The sequence below is a fragment of the Vombatus ursinus genome, unplaced genomic scaffold (genome assembly GCF_900497805.2).
Source record: "Vombatus ursinus unplaced genomic scaffold, bare-nosed wombat genome assembly UNPS02014175.1, whole genome shotgun sequence".
NCBI classification, from domain to species: Eukaryota; Metazoa; Chordata; class Mammalia; order Diprotodontia; family Vombatidae; genus Vombatus; species Vombatus ursinus.
This window is the reverse complement of record NW_020953953.1, coordinates 1,252,359-1,269,464: the sequence shown is the minus strand read 5'-3', so window position 1 is coordinate 1,269,464 and position 17,106 is coordinate 1,252,359. Positions and strand designations below refer to the sequence as shown.

Here is a 17,106-nt window from a genome sequence, read left to right as displayed (position 1 = left end):
TCCCCGGAGCTGCGGCGCCTCCTCCGCCCGCCCGCCCCCCCCTGCCCCCGGTCCCGGCCCAGGTGAGTGACACGCGAGGCCCGGGGGCGCCCGGGAGCTGCCCCCCGCCCGGCCCGGCGCTTGCAGCTCTCCTGGCCGGAAGAGGGCTTGGGGATCCTCCCGCCGGCGGGGGCGCGCTTGGAGATCCCCCCCAAGGGCCCCGGGGCCTGAGAGGAAGCGGGCAGGGGGCGCTTGGAGATCCCCCGGGTGCTGGGGGGAGGGGCTCCTAGAGATCCGCCTCCCCTCCCCCCCCAGGGTCCAAGAGGACTCCAGGCTTGGAAGGCGCTTGCAGATCCCTCCTTGAGCGACCGGGGTCCCGAAGGAGTTGGGGCAGGGGCTGTGCTTGGAGACCCTCCCCCAAGAGCAGGGATCTGAGGGTCTTGGGGCAGGGGGTGTTTACCTCCCCTCATGCCGGGGCAGGCGCTCAGAGAGCCCCCCAGGGAGACGAGGGGGCCGAAAGGTGCTTGGCGATCTTTCCAAGTAGGAATTGCTCCGGCCTCTCCTTCATCCCATTGTACAGACAGAGAAATCGAGGCAGCTCCGGCTCCTCCCACCCCCGGGGAAGCAGCCGGGGCTGGGGTCCTGGGCAGGCCCTGCTGGGGCCTCTGGGGTGACAGAGGCTTAGCCGCCCCGGTGCTTTCGGGGGCTGGGTGGGATTTCCCCCGGGGAGACCGCCGGGGTCAGGGGCCCCAGGGATCGGGGAGGAGTCTTTACTTAGCTTGTCTGTGTCCCTTCTAGGGAGAGCCCCTCGCTGCCAGCCAGCCATGGGAGATAAGGGGAGAATCTGAGAAGAGACTCGGGGAGGGCCTGAGCGGGGAATGGAGCAGACTTGGGGTGAGACTGAGAGGGTAAGACCGAGGAAGGGAGCTTGGAAAGGAGGCTGAGGGTAAGGCCGAGGGGGCGCCGGGCCGGGAGGAGGGCTTGCGGGGGCTTGGGCTCCGGGCCGCTCCCTGGCCTCACTTGACTCCCTCTTCCCTGTCGCAGAGAGGACTGCTCTCCCCGCTGCCCGCAATGGAGGCGAACCCCGGTGGCGGCGGCGGGGGCGGGAGTGGCGTGGGGGGTGAGGACGGCGTCCATTTCCAGAGTTATCCCTTTGACTTTCTGGAGTTCCTCAACCATCAGCGCTTCGAGCCCATGGAGCTGTATGGTGAGCACGCCAAGGCCGTGGCCGCCCTGCCCTGCCCACCGGGGCCCCCTCCCCAGGCCCCGCCACAGCCCCCGCCGCCCCAGTACGACTACCCGCCACCGCCGCCGGCCTTCAAGCCCAAGGCTGAGACGCCCTCCTCGTCGTCATCGTCTTCCTCCTCCTCTTCCTCCTCCTCCTCCTCCTCCTCCTCCTCCTCTTCCACATCCCAGGCGAAGAAGCCTGAGCCAGCTCTGCCCCCAGGCTTTGGGGCACCTCCGCCCCCACCTCCGCCCCTTTTCGATGCTGCCTTCCCTGCTCCGCAGTGGGGAATTGTGGACCTCTCTGGGCACCAGCACCTTTTTGGGAACCTCAAGCGGCCCGGGACAGCGGGTGGGCCCGGGGCCGGGCCGGCCACGCCGGGGCCCTTGCCCAGCCCCAGTCCCGGGCCCCCGGGGGCTCCCGTGGCCGGTGACCTGGGCGCCGCTGCCAAGGATGACAAGGGCTACTTCCGCCGGTTGAAGTACCTGATGGAGCGGCGCTTCCCCTGTGGGGTCTGCCAGAAGTCCTTCAAGCAATCCTCCCACCTGGTCCAGCACATGCTGGTGCACTCCGGGGAGCGTCCCTATGAGTGTGGAGTCTGCGGGCGCACCTACAACCACGTCTCCAGCCTCATCCGCCATCGACGCTGCCACAAGGACGCACCTCCGCTGCCCGGAGCCCCACAGGCCCCGCCTCCCCCGCCGCTGCCCCCTCTGGCTCCCGCCGCCTCTGCCGGGGTGGACGGCGGGCCCCCTCCTCCTGGGGGGGCCCCAGTGGCCCCAGGCCCTGGGGGGGAGGGCCCCTTCACCTGCCCCCTCTGCTGGAAAGTGTTCAAGAAGCCCAGTCACCTCCACCAGCACCAGATCATCCACACGGGGGAGAAGCCCTTCTCCTGTACCGTGTGCAACAAGAGCTTTAACCGCCGGGAGAGCCTCAAGCGCCACGTCAAGACCCACTCGGCCGACCTGCTGCGGCTCCCCTGTGGCGTGTGTGGGAAGGCCTTCCGGGACGCGGCCTACCTCCTCAAGCACCAGGCGGCCCACGCTGCCGCCGGGGCCCCGGCGCCCCGACCCGAGTATCCCTGCGACCTGTGCGGCAAATCCTACTCTGCCCCGCAAAGCCTGCTGCGCCACAAGGCAGCCCACGGCCCGGCCGCCGCAGCCCCTGAGGTCCCCAAGGACGGATCGGCCCCGGCCCCGCCGCCCACCTTTCCTACGGGGCCCTACCTCCTGCCCCCGGAACCTCCGGGCGATAGCGGAGAGAAGGCCGCGGCCGCGGCAGCGGCCGCAGCCGTGGTCTACGGGGCCGTCTCGGTCCCGCTGCTGGGGGCCCACCCACTGCTGCTGGGGGGTGCGGGAGGCCCTGCAGGAGGCGGGGGCAGTGGGGCCGTGGGGCCAGGGGCCCCAGCTCCGGGAAAGACCTTCTGCTGCGGCATCTGCGGACGGGGCTTTGGGCGACGTGAGACCCTGAAACGCCACGAGCGGATCCACACAGGAGAGAAGCCCCACCAGTGCCCTGTGTGTGGCAAGCGCTTTCGTGAGTCCTTCCACCTGAGCAAACACCACGTGGTGCACACACGGGAGCGGCCCTACAAGTGTGAACTCTGTGGCAAGGTCTTTGGCTACCCACAGAGCCTCACCCGCCATCGCCAGGTGCACCGGCTACAGCTGCCCTGTGCCCTGGCTGCTCCTGCTGGCCTCGCCCCGGCCACGGGCCCCGGCGCCAACCAGGCTCCGGCCGCCGCTGGGGCCGCCCCGCCCGAGGGCCTCAGCTACGCTTGCTCTGACTGTGGTGAGCACTTCCCCGACCTCTTCCACGTCATGAGCCACAAGGAGGCCCACATGGCCGAGAAGCCTTACGGCTGCGACGCCTGCGGCAAGGCTTTCGGCTTCATCGAGAACCTGATGTGGCACAAGCTGGTCCATCAGGCGGCCCCTGAGCGCCTCCTGCCTCCCCCGACTCCCGACGGGCCCGGCCCAGACACCTCAGGCGCCGGCCTGGACAACGGGCTGGCTGGGGAGGTGGGGGCGGCCGTGGCGGCCCTGGCGGCCGGGGCTGCCGGGGAAGAGGCAGGCACAGGGGCCGGGGCAGGAGCGGGGCCTGGCCCCGGGGGCCCCGAGCGCTTCAGCTGTGCAACCTGCGGCCAGAGCTTCAAGCACTTCCTGGGGCTGGTGACCCACAAGTACGTGCACCTGGTGCGGCGGACGCTGGGCTGTGGCCTGTGCGGCCAGAGCTTCGCCGGCGCCTACGACCTGCTCCTGCACCGCCGCAGCCATCGCCAGAAACGCGGCTTCCGCTGTCCCGTGTGTGGCAAGCGCTTCTGGGAGGCAGCCCTGCTGATGCGCCACCAGCGCTGCCACACGGAGCAGCGGCCCTACCGCTGTGGCGTCTGCGGGCGTGGCTTCTTGCGCTCCTGGTACCTGCGGCAGCACCGTGTGGTGCACACTGGCGAGCGCGCCTTCAAGTGTGCTGTGTGCGCCAAGCGCTTTGCCCAGTCCTCCAGTCTGGCCGAACACCGCCGCCTGCACGCTGTGGCCCGGCCCCAGCGCTGCGGCGCGTGCGGCAAGACCTTCCGCTACCGCTCCAACCTGCTGGAGCACCAGCGGCTGCACCTGGGTGAGCGTGCCTACCGCTGTGAGCACTGCGGCAAGGCCTTCTTCTACCTGAGCTCGGTGCTGCGGCACCAGCGGGCCCATGAGCCTGCACGGCCAGAGCTGCGCTGCCCAGCCTGCCTCAAGGTCTTCAAAGACCCCGGCTACTTTCGCAAGCACCTGGCCGCCCACCAAGGTGGCCGGCCCTTCCGCTGCTCGGCCTGCGGGGAGGGCTTCTCCAACACGTACGGCCTTAAGAAGCACCGTTTGATCCACAAGGCCGAGAGACTGGGGGCTGCCACTGCTGGGGCCAAGGAGTCCTGAGGGGATGAGCTGGAGGCGGTCGGCGCCCTACTTCCTCCTGCTCCCGGGCATCACCAAGAGCTTGGAGAGGGGCTCTCCACCTGCCAATCCCCCCCCTTCTCCCAAAGCCTGGTGGGGAGGGTGTCACTCCATAGGGATCTGGCCACTCCCGTCATGAGGGATGGACTTAATCCTTCACTTCTCTCTCCCCCACTCCCCCCACATCCTGGGAACTCTAGGACCCCCCTAACACCAGACTCCCTCTCCATCTGCCCCTTTGTAATCCCCTCACCCCACCCCCCCCCCCCCGCCCATGCCCGAACCTGTAGGATATGAGGCTCATTCCCACCCGCCCCGATCACCACCACCACCACCACCACCACCATCTTGGAATCTGGCTGGAATAGGGGAGGGGGAGGTGGGTTGGGAGAGACATGGGGTAGGGGGGCTGATTGCCGTTTGGATGTGTGGGGAGGGCGTGGGGTGGGGGTGGGGGGGAAGACGCAGTTTGTACAGACAAAGTCGGGAATAAATATTATCCTTGTGGCACGACTCCATCCTTTGCCCTCCCTAAGAGACAGGGCAATCGGGGGGAGGGGTTAACTTGGGGTCAGTGACCTGAGAACTTCCTGTCTTCTCTCCAGTCCCAGGATACCCCTTTTCTATTAGCTTCCTCCCTGTACTCCAAGCCTCAAGGAAAAAACCAGCATGGGAGTCCTCTAAGAAATGCGTGGTGGGAATTTTGGTCTCCTGCTTCCTCCCCCACAGCCTCCCAGCTAGAGCCAGGAGCAGTGCCCTGAGTCAGAGGATTCTCCTGCTGAGCCTCTGGACCACCCCGACCCTGCCTTGGCCCTTCCCTTGCCAGCATTTGGGAGACCAGTGATGGGGAGGCCTTGAGATACTGTCACCGTGGTGTGTCCTCATGTCCCTTGGTTTTAAATCCCAGCTCTGCCCCGCCTTGTTTTATGACTTGGGAAAGTCACCGTGTGCTGCCAGAATCTCTGATGTCTGTCCTTCCTCGTGCTCACCATTGTAGTGTAAGCCCTCCCCTCTTCCCCAGACTGTTCTTCAGCCTCTTTCATTGGTCCCCTGTCGCTTTTTCTCCCTCACAACTCCTAGATGGGTATTCCAAAAGCTCACTTGTGCCAATGCTGCTGCCCAGCTGAGGAAGCTCGAGTGACTTCCCGTTGCCTCCAGGATAAAGCAGAGTCCTCTCTTTGTCTTTTAAAGTGCTTTGCAATCGCTTTCCTTCGGCTTCTGTTCAGACAGCCTACTTCCCCGCCTACCCGTGGGTCCATCATGTGTTGTGTTCTAAATCCCATCTCTCTGCCTTTGCCCTGGCCATCTGTCTTGCCTGGAATGCCGTGCTCCCTTCGAAGCTCAGCTCTGATGCCGTGTCTTGCACCGGGCCAACCTCGCCTGATTTGTTTAGTTGTTAATGCTTTTCCTTCACCCAAATTATCTTGTCCTTACTTTACATGTACTTTGTACTTAAGTCATGTTTCTGGATGATTCCCCCTCCTGCCACCATGAGACAGACAGACACACACACACACACAGACACACGCATCCAACGGTGGAGCTTCCCAATCTCTGTTCGGGAGGTGTTTCCCAGGAGCCCGCACCTGGGCTGCAGAAGGTCTCTTGACAGCATCAGCATGGGCTCTGTGTGTGTGTGTGAGAAAGAGAGAGAGAGGGAGAGAGACCTTGGCCAAGCCATTGGCTTCATCTTTTGGAATTCAGAGTCCTTTCTCTGTAATCCAAACCATGGGATTGGACTCGAATTTCCTTTTCAGCTCACCGAGCCCAAAGACTCTTCCTGGTCCTTGAGGGCAGAACCAGCAGCAAAGGCTCAAAGCTGCCCATAGGCCATTTCAGCTTGAGGTCCCCAGAAGCTGCCTCACCGGAGTGGTGCTGCTGGTGGTGGCTCCTCCCTCTCTAGAGGTCTTCAGGAATGAGCTGATGATGACAGCTTGTAAGCCCAGGTTTTCAGGGGATGTTTCCCATAAATGGGGCGGACTGGTTGGTCTCACGCCAGACAATCTATGGTCCGACGACTTTCGACGGTATCCCCTATCTTTGAATCCCACGTCCTGTCCCTGCTCTTACCAGATCTCAAGCCCAAGTTATTTTCCACCAATCGGCCTTCTCCATTCCTCCGTGCGGACTACTGGACGCTATTGGAGGAGTCACACCGCTGTTCTGAATGGGTGCATTACAGATTGGTGTTATGCAATCTTGGCTTGTCCTTTAATGTTGCCGACAGGCCTTTGATTCTTCCGTAATTAACTCTGTTTCTTATCCTGATGGTAGCTATTCAAAATCTTCCTTCCTTAAGGCCCCTACAGCACTACTTCCCCCCCACCCCTAGCAGAGGCTCTCCCCTTATACTTTGCTGAGAAAATAGAGACCGTCCACCCTGGGCTTTTACTTCACCTCCCAGAGCCTTCTCTAAGTTGTTCCCCATTATCTTCTTTGCTGAAGGCTCTGAGGAAGAGGTCGCCTTTTTGCTGAAGCTGACCACTTTACCTGTGTCCTTTATCTCCTTCCTACTTCCTCTGAGAATTTTTTCACCATCGATAATTCTTTCAGTCTCTTTTGCACATTGGCTTCTTCCTTGCTGCCTCTAAAGATAGCCTCATCTCTCCCATCCTGAGAAAAACTTCACCGGACCTTGCCATCTCCTCAAGCTTCCATCCTGAGTCTGCCTAGTTACTGGTATGACATGAGGAAAGTCATTTCCTTTCTCTGGGCCTCAGTTCCCTTATCTGAGAAACTAGGGCATCGCACTAGGGGACTTCTGAGGTCCTTCAAATCAACATCTCCGATCCCAAGGTCCCTTTTCTCTTCTGCTCATCACAGCTCAAGTCCTAGAAAGTCCTCTATGCTCATTTATCAGTCAGTACACAAGAAACAAGCATTTATTAAGTACTATATGCCAGGCATAACGCTGGGCACTAGCAATATGAAGACACAAATGAAACACTTCCTATACATGCAACCTGGATCCCTATGAGTGCGCACATCCTTGTATGTTGTTCAGTGATCTGACTCTTTCTTTGCCTGTGGACCATGGCGCACCAATGCTATCCATGGGGTCTTCTTGGCAAAGGTACTGGAGGGGCTTGCCATCAACTTCTCCAGACATCCATGTATACCTAAGAATATATGCATACGCACACACACACACAGTTATTTTTGCAAGGAGAAAGGCATTAGTGTCTGGGAGGGGGTGGTCAGGAAGGACGTCTGGTGACATTGAGGAAACTTGGTGAGACAGTGTGGTACAGAGGAGAGTTCAGGAATCTGAGTTCAAGTTCAACCACTTACTCATGTGACTTTGGACAAGTCATTTAACTTCTGTAGGTCTGTTTCCTCATTTGCAAAATGAAAGGGTTAGGCTAGACCTCTGAGGTCCATTCCAAATCTAGATCAGTGATTCTAAGCAGCAGAAGTGAGGTGGGAGCGTACTGTAGGCATAGTGAATACCCAAAAGCTCGTGGCGGGGAGATGGAATTTTGTATGTAACAACAGACTGATTTGACTGGACCATGGAGTCACTCTCTGAAAGCCTTTGAATGTCAGACAGGAGTGCCTATTTGGTCCTCAAGGCACTGAGGAACCATCTGAGCAAGGTGCAATGACATAGCCAGAACTGTGCTCAGAGAATGTTACTTTGACAGCCAAGAGTCAAGGAGTATTTATTAAGCACCTATGAGTGAGTGCAGGCGCTGAGCTAAGCGCCGGAGATACAAAAAGAGGCAAGAGAGTCCCAGCCCTCAAAGAGCTCACAGTCTAACGGGGCAGACTACAAGCAAGCTATGTACAGGAAAAAATGGGAATAAGAGAGGAGAGGCATTAGAATTAAAAGAGATTGAGAAAGGCTTCTTGTAGATGGGAGTTTAGTTAGGACTTCAAGGAAGTCAAGTGGCGATGAGGAGGAAGGAAACCAGGCATGGGAAACAGCAAGGAGGTCAGTGGATTGAAGAGTATGTGGACGGCAGGAAGGTACAAGGCTATTGGAAAGGGAGGAGAGGACTAGGCCATGAAAAGCTTTGAACACCAAATAGAGGGTTTTGTATGTGATCCTAGGAGTAACAGCTCCTGTAGAGTGTGTGTGTGTGTGTGTGTGTGCGTGTGTGTGCGCGTGCGCAAGTGCACCTATGCGTGTGCGACATGGTTGGACAGCTGGGGGGAGGATAGATGGTGGAGGATGAAGGGAGAGATGAAGTGGGGCAATTAGTAGAAAGCTATTGCCGTGGTCCAGGTGAGAAGTTATTAGAGCCTGTACTAGGTAGGGAAGTGGTTGGCCACGTGAGGAAGTCAGAATACGCTTGGCTTCCCATCAGTGCTCCGATCCTCTTTTTACCACTGTCACTCAGCAACCATTCCTCCTTTGATAATCATTCTCTCTAAATTCATCACCCAATCCAGATCTCGAAGGCCGTTATCTATGGATCTCCCCTTGGCTATTTTCCGTACTTTCTCAATAAATCTAGTGCCTGGCTTACAGTTGGCCCTTTCCACTCCATCCTTTGCCCTCATCCTAGGAGACTTGAGCATACTTATTGATGTTCACTGAAATACCTGACCTCCCAGTTCCTCAGTCTGCTCACCTCCCACTTGCTACTGCTCTGTTCCATCTCAGCTGCACACAGTGTTGGTCAGGCTGGTCTCGTCACCCACCAGTACTCCACTTCTGTGATGAAGGATTTAAATGACCTTATCTGATCACGATCTGCTGTCATTCTATCTCTCCCTATGTCCTGTTACTCCTAAGTCTCTTTTTCATCCTTGCTGTGAACTCAAGTCCCTCCAGCCCCCAGTACTTTATTAGGCTCTTATGAACCTCTCTTCCCTTCCCAGTCTTGACTCCTTGGTGAACCAGTGCGAGTTGATACTATCCACTACTGTGGAATCCGTGGCTTTGCTGTCCTATTGTCAACCACACCTAGCCAAGACCCAACCCTGACTTATTCCCACCACTTGCCTCCTCCCCTCCTGTTACTGAATGAAGCTTCTGTGACAGTCACATCCTGAATGGGTCCACTACAAATATGTTACCTAATCTCAGCTGTGTCTTCACTGTGCAAAGCAATTCTTTTCATCTCCCCTAATTGCTTCTTTATCGCACTCCTCACAATGACTACCCTAGACTTTAGACTTCACAGAAGCCCTTTCCCTCCACTCTCTCAGCTGAGGACCTTGCCTTTCAGTTTACTGCAAACAAACAAGCAACAGTCTGATCACTTCCTGAGATCTTCTCTTCTCTTCTAGTATTTCCTCTTATCTCTGATGAGGTGGTCCTCCTCAGCAAGGTTAACCCTTCTACGTGTGGCTTTGATTCCATTCCCTGCTATCTTGTCTGTCAAATTGCCCCACTCTTTATCATCCCCCCTTATCTATCATCCCTCCTTTTTAATTTCCAATCTCTCCCTATTAAGTCCTTCCCTGCTGCTTACAAGCATGCCAAAGGCTCCTCCATTCTGAGAAAACCCCGACTAGACACTAGCTATGATCCTATATCTACCTCCCTTATACTTCACAGCCCAACTTCTGGGAAAAAAAAAAGTTATCTACACTTGCTATCTCTCCATCTCCTCCCCCTCCCCACTCTCTTCTAACGCCTCTACGGTTGGCTTGAAGCTATAGCACCCATGGAAACTTCTCCTCCCGGAGTTACTTAGGATCTCCTGATTGCCAGATCTAACGGCCTCTCCCTCACCCCCATCCTTCTTGACCTCACTGGAGCCTCTGACAGTGAGCACTGTCTCCTCCTAGATGCTCTCATCTGCTCACTTCTCCCTCAGACTGTTGGACAGCCTCTTCATCTCCATTGATTCCTCACTAACTTCCATATACCCCAAGGCTCTGTCCTCACTCCTCTTTGTCACTTGCTCACCAGCTTTCTGGTGATGAATCTCTCTGAACTTACCTAGGTGCATCATACCACAGTAGACACTTTGTCCACTACTTAGCAACCCAGAGTCTTTCTGTCTGGGTAGAATCTACGGGAGCTTTTGGCTTTGCCAACAAAACCTCAGAGAAGTTGGGATCACCTCAACACCATAATGAGGCATAAGGAGAGGGCTTTCATGGAAGTCTCATCATGAACATTCTTTGAGGGGTGGGGAGGCAGTTGGGGTGAAGTGACTTGCCCAGAGTCACACAGCTAGTAAGTGTCTGAGGCTGGATTTGAACTTGGGTCCTCCTGACTTCATGGCCAGTTCTCTACCCACTGCGCCATCTAGCCACCCCCTGAATATATTTTAAAATACCCCATATTTATAAGTCACTCAATCCTCAGCTATTTTTAACAGGATGAAAGAAGTGATGTGAGAAACTTATATTTGTAAAACGAGGGATTTGGACCAGCTCTTCCATCTCTAAATCCTATAGGCCCTTAGTAGAGGGGTGGGGTACAATGAGCATAGAGTGTCGTGCTCTGACAGATGGAGTAATTTTGTTGATCAGTTTTGCTTAACTATTTTTAAAATATGAAACCTTTTTTTATGAAAAGGATGGTTGGGACGTGGTGGACTGACTCTAGGTTCCCTACCAGCTCAATCTTGATTCTTTGTTCTTAAAGGGATACAGCTCATTTTGTTATGATTTGGGGGGAGAAGGGTGGAGTACACCGCCCGAGAGGCTGGAAAGCATTACCCCACAGAGGGGTAATCCCCCTCATTCATCTCTTTGGTGATGCCTTTGCCATTTGTTGCTGGCAATATACTGAAACACTCACCGTGCACCTCTCTGTTACCATTTTCAAGTAGCGTGCAACTGTGATTCTTTGGAAATTGTGGTATTCCATGACTTGCTGAATTACTTGAAGAATATTAGTGTTAAGATATGTTTTTGTTTATTTGTTTTTTGTTTTTTTTTTTCAAACAAGGGAGAGCCTTAGTCATTGAAAATAATGCACTATTTCCTAAGGCAATCAGATCTCTCCCCTCTTGTTTGGTCCCGGGGGCTACTTCTTATGAGTACTGATGGTCCAGCTCAATGGATTGTCTGTCCTATTGCAAATTCAATCTGGACAAATTCATCCACTTGGTTTCTCCCGTGTGGATAGTTTGACCAAACTATGGATCTCATTTGGGATGATCTGCAACACACTGGGCATTGATGAACCAACATGCTTCCCCTGAGCATCCTGAAGAAATTTTGTGAGTCACTCGATCGTATTTCTCTGGGTTTTTTTGTCTCTTTCTGTCTTTGCTTTTATCTCTCTATTCTGAGGTCTCTGTTTAGCACTTTTTGTCTCTCAGATAAAGAACTGGAATTTGAACTTAGGCCCTCTGATTCCAAATACAATGATTTTTCCGCAGTGCCAAGCCGTCCTCCTTCAGCTACTCCACTTCACTTCTTCATTTCTCTCTCTAAATAACAAGTTAGTGGCAAAACCAAGACTTGACCTGGGTCGTATTATCATAGGATTTAAAGTTAAGCAGGATCATAGAGATCATCTATGTCAAAGCCTGTCTTTGAGAGAGTCTCAGATAGGTCATGTGATTTGCCCAAGCTCACACAGGTAGTTGCAGAGGTGAATCTGAATCCAGGTCTTTTGTCTCCAAGTAGAGTATTTTTCCCATTACTATGACTGGCCGTGGGACTCTACCTCATGGTCTAAGGTTGAAGGATTTCCATGGATTGCTTTGGAAAGAGAGAAGATACCTTTAACCTTCAGCATGCAGGCTTAAATTGGGCACAATCAGCCTAAGATGGTGGGGGGCTGCCCAAGGGCTCTACCGCTCCATCTTTTCACCCTTGGAAGGGAGTGAGGTGCCCTGGATGGTCCTGGAGTGATATCCCCATTTCATCTCCAACCATTAGGCCAACCCCAGCTTTTGTTGAAGCTCTGGAAGACACCCCCACCCCTACCCCTCTGGTGCTCTGTCACTGTGCACTGTCTGAACTGTGGTCTTCCTGGGGCCAGGGGATATTCAGTCTCTGGACTCAAAGTGTTGGGTGCTGTGGTCTCAAAGGGTGCCTGGTTTCCACAGTCATCCCACACCTGGGGATGATTTGTCTTCCTGCCTGAATCAAGCAGTCTCTGCTGGATAGTATCCCCATACTCCTCGTGCCCTGACTCATGATAGTACTTTCAGTCTCAGCAGGATGGTAGGCAAGGAAGTGGTTGGGGAAAGAGAGGCAAGATAGGGAAAGTCAGGTGGGGTCTGGAGAACAGAAGACTCCCCTCCTTGCATGCGTGTGTGTGCATACACACACACACACACACATACCCCCAGTATCACTGAAGAGCTCTGGCCAATGAGGGCCCAAGTTCCACTCCCACCTTGGGAGTGCTAAGTCTTCCTTTATGGGATCATAAAACCATGAGTTTAGAGCTAAAGGCAAACAACAGCCCAGAGAGGCTGTGACTCCCCCAGATCATGCGAGTCTTCGGGGGAAGGGCATCTTGAACGACAGGTTTTATCAGCCCCATGTTACAGACGTAAGGAGAGCAGCCAGTTCGGTGTAGTTGTAGGAAAGCAGGATGAAGTCTGCCGAAACATCTCTATTACCATTATTGCTTGGTGAAGGCATAGGGAAATGTGAATAGCCAAGACAGATTTGACCTGAGGGATACTTGCTATTCTTGAATACAGTTGAAGATCTAGCTGACAAAAGAAATAACATAGGACTCATCTTGCAAATGAGAAAGTTGAATTCTAGAAAAGGAAGGGGAATTGCCCAAGATCAGACAATTCATTTAGAAAGGGCTATGGAGTGGGACATGAGGTACACAGAACTCGTTTCCTGAATCCAAATCATCGAGGGTTAGGAGATAAATCCAGACCCTCTTTACAGTGTTACCCTTGGCTCAAAGGGCCATTTCCATGAAACTTCCCATTGGTGGCCATTGGTTCCTTAGTGCTCTATACCTGTGTGAGGGGCAGGGCAGAGTTCATCAGAGTGGGAGAGACCTGGGCTCTTTTGGTTTCCAGTCTTGAGAGGGAATATGCATGTTTCCAACCTTTCTTCAGGTCACTGAAGGGAGAGAAAGACTGGGAAGAAGCCAGCATGTAGAGCTTTGATCATGTCCCTATTCCTAACTTGCCACACTTTGAAGAATTCTCGCCTTGGTTTACATTCAGCAGTCTCTCTCTCTCTCACTGAGTTATCTTCCAAAGGGAGCACTCATTCTATCTGTACTGTCTAGTATATATGTTTATATGTATACTTTCTCTGATTCTGTTCTGCTATCAGATTGGATAAATGGATTTCTTTGCTCTTTGCTATGTATTCATTGTGGAACTAACATTTGGTAGGAAGGGGATCAAGTCTTGGATATAGAGCTTGGGGCCCTCCTTTTCTCATTAATGAATAGGAATCAGGAGTTTAGCTTGAACCTTAAATGTACTTCGCTAGACTAGTAATATTTAAGGGAGCAGACAGATATAATTCTAGCCTAGTACACCCTCCCTCTGAGGAGAGCAAAGTAGCCAGCCTCTGGCCCCAACCTCCTGCTTCCCATCCTGGCAGGAATCTGAATCTCCTTTGGAGAACGGTGGGAAGGAGGAGACACTAAAGATAGCTATTTTTGCTTTCTTGTGAGCCATCTCTAGACAGACCCATGTGGACATACATAAACTACATAGGTAAAAGCAACAACAACAGCACACACACACTCACACACACTCACACTCACACTCACACCCTCTCTCTCTCTCTCTCCTCACTCCTTTACAAAGCTCCATCCTGGAGCTCCTTTCTCAGTACCTTCTCTTTCACTCAAACAGACCCAAACTTGAGCAGTGAATGGGGCCAGAGAAATCCGTGTCCTATCCTTTGCCTTGATTGGAGTGATGCTGGACCTGAGAGATCGCTTCACTGGAGGAAGAGAGAGGAAGGGGACATGAAAAATAGAGAGTGAGCCCGAGAAGCTGAAGAGGACCAGCTATGGGGGAAGGGAGGGAGGAAAGGAGCATTTATTAAGAGCCTACTCTGAACCAGGTATTGAGCTGAGTGCTTTATGCATAATATCTAATTGGATTCTCACAACAATTGGGAAGTGTGTTTTATTATTATCCCCATTTTACAGCTGAGGTAACTCAGGCAGACAGAGGTTAGGTGACTTGCTTGCCCAGGGCCACACATCTAGGAAGTGCCTGAGGCTGGCTTTGAACTCCCATCTTCCTGACTCTAAACCCAGTTTCCTATCTACTACAATACCTAGCTGCCCTGAAAGGAAAGTGAGATAGACTGGCAGGGTCATAGAGAGACAGTGGACAGCTAGGGAGATCTTGGAGAGATGAGAGGAATCTAAGAAGGCAGAAATGTTCAAGTTTTTGAAGTGTTGTCAGACATTGGCAGGATTAGACTTCTGTTTGAGATGCAGAGGTCAAAGTTAGTGGCAATGGTGGGAAAATGATCCGTGAGACTTTGTGTAAAGAACTATCCCCGAGTGGATTGGGCTGCCCAGGAGGTGTGGGGCCTCTGCTCACACTGGAGGTCTTCCAGCAGACACTGGAAGACCACTTGAAGAGAAGGTTGCACTAGACAGTTGTTTTTTTTTGCTTTTTGGTGAGGCAATCGGGGTTAAGTGATTTGCCCAGGGTCACACAGCTAGAAAATGTTACGTGTCTGAGACTGGATTTGAACTCAGGTCCTCCTGACTCCAAGGCCAGAGCTCTATCCTCTGTGCCGCGCTAGATAGTTCTGAGGACCCTTACAACTATGAAAACTTCTGATACTGTGAAATGAGGGAAAGAGAGAGAGATCCTGGGTTGAAGGGGGAAATGGAGAATCTTGGATGACACAGGCATGTGAGGTTTTGAGTTAAAAGGTGGCGAATGGAAGAATGATGATAAGGTGATGAGGAGTGGAGTTCAAAGTGCCGAGATCTGATGGCTTCTGAGGACTCTTCCAAATCCAAATTCCATGACAGAGGGAGAGATAGAACCTGGGTGCAGGGAATGCAAAGACTGTTATCATGGGGGAGACAAGGTGAGCATGCCATGAGAACAGAGAGGACATTGGTGCCCCAGAATGCTAGAGGCATGAGCTGCCTGGGTCACACATGCTCCCTATTGATGAACTTTTCTCCTGTTTTACTTTTTATGTGTGTGTGCCCACTCAATACAGATGCCGTCTATTCATGAAAGTGCCCCTGGTTTGTCAAAGGAATGTTTTATAGATTTTTTAAACCATGCCATCTCAGTAAATGCCTTTTCTTTAAGCAATTATATCTACTGGCTAACTATTAAAGGGGAACACACTGGTAGGGGCTGCTACTTAAATCTCATCAGAAAACAGTCAGCTGTTTGCCAAGGCACTTTATTATTAGGCACTTTATTTCACATGGGCTCTGCAGAGTCCAAATGACTCCCAGTATGTGTCTGCTGCTGGTAAAAGGCCAGGCTTAGGCCAATCCTGTTTTTAATGGGCTTCCTCTCTGAGGGCACTGGAATAGATCTGGGGACATCTCCCCTGTTGCTGTCCAGTTTCAGTCCAGAACCTCTGGACTCCCTGAACTTGCCTCCAATCCTGGATATGTCCATGTCAGGGTAGAGATCTGTTCACCAAAGATTCAGAAAGAACAAACACCAAAGGGGAGAAGAATCTGGGAGCTCAGATAGAATCAAGCTTGCCTAGCTGAGTCCCCTTGTGTCATCCAGCAACCATGTGGGCAGAGAAACCCCAGGTTAGGTTGAAGAAAAACCTGCCCTCCCCCAACTCTGGATGCAAGTCAGGGCCACTGGATACTGCTTGAAGAGTTGAAGGAAGATCGGCTAAGCCAGAAACTCTCTCTTCTTTTGAACGACAGAGTTAAAAGCTGTTGGGGGCAGCAGGACGAACAAAGGACCACTCAGGGCTGTGCCAAAACACAACGAACTTTCAGTGCCAGGTCATCACACGACTGGACGTTGGCCCCAACCCTTCCATGTGGTCAGTCGGAATTGGGAAGGGCAATGCTTGGCATGCTCCAGGAGATGGTCCCTATCAGTCCATTTATCCTTTGCGGGGACCATCAATATTTCTTATGCTACCAAACTGACATGTCCAGACAGTCTTGGGCCCCCCTGTAACCCATCAGGGGCATGTCCCAGCCAGAACTCAAAAGATTCCTTATTTGGCTGAAGAAGCTGCTCCTCTGAAAAGGACCTCAGCTCTCCACACGGAGTCCCGTGTTAGGCTCTAGGAACACCATCCTTAATTCTCGCCGATGCATCTGTCAGGGTGAAGGGCAGTGCTGTTATGCCTACACCGTCATCGAGAGGAAAGCTACTCCAACTACTGTTTCTCTCTTCCACTTGAATCATTCCTCTCACTGGGAAAGCCTCCAACTTTCTCACCCATGATGAATGGTGACCAAGCGAGAAAATCAGTCTTCCAGCACCTGAGTAATTATGGTAGCTGCTCTCTCCTGTTCTCAATCACAATATACCCCCATGATGGAACAATGTTAATACACAGCAACCCTTCAGTGTACTTTATAAGCAACAGTATAAGTTATGGCAAAATATCTGAATGCTCTCCGGTCTTCAGATATGCTTTATGCCATCTGGGCTGGGTAGTAAAAGTCACCTTGGCAAAGCCTACAGTTAGGGTAAAAAAAGTAGATGTGTCATTTTAAAGAGGAAAGAAGGAGCCACAATGGATTCCTGCAATGCCAGAGAGATCCTGGATGCAACCCATAGTTTTGTCCCATTCTCCTTCCCCCACCTCCAATCAGCACCCACACAGATGGGCCCCCTGAAAAACTTCCTGAGCTTTAAAGCAAGCCGTGGGCTAGCCAGTACTCAAAACTATAGCTCACAAGGCCCTATCAGTGTGTTTTCCCCACAGACCAACCAGAAGATAACATGAGTTCAAAACAAAAAACATTTGCTGGTTCCTTCATAGCTATTGCATCTCATTTGGTAGATGCACTTTAAAAGGTGTTTTGTCCCTCCTCGGGGTCTTTCACTTTGAAGCCCTTTTGATTATATTGGCCCTTCTACCAGCAAATACATTCTTAGCAGCCCATATTAGGCTGTTGGCCAGGGCTGGACTATATTT

The 17,106-nt window shown here is 53.1% G+C and overlaps 1 protein-coding gene across 4 annotated transcripts; it reads left to right on the top strand.

Moving 5' to 3' along the window:
* ZNF865 (zinc finger protein 865) lies at positions 1-4,561 on the top strand. Of its 4 annotated transcripts, none has more exons than XM_027859982.1 (3): positions 1-62; positions 778-873; positions 1,024-4,561. In XM_027859982.1, exon 3 carries the CDS (start codon positions 1,051-1,053, stop codon positions 4,117-4,119), a length of 3,069 nt encoding a protein of 1,022 aa, XP_027715783.1. In that variant the 5' UTR covers positions 1-62; positions 778-873; positions 1,024-1,050; the 3' UTR covers positions 4,120-4,561. The 4 variants fall into 4 exon arrangements, with proteins under 4 accessions (XP_027715783.1, XP_027715779.1, XP_027715781.1 ...); XM_027859978.1 differs by lacking the exon at positions 1-62 and adding an exon at positions 197-519; XM_027859980.1 differs by lacking the exon at positions 1-62 and having other exon boundaries at positions 197-887.
* Positions 4,562-17,106: the final 12,545 nt, after the last annotated feature.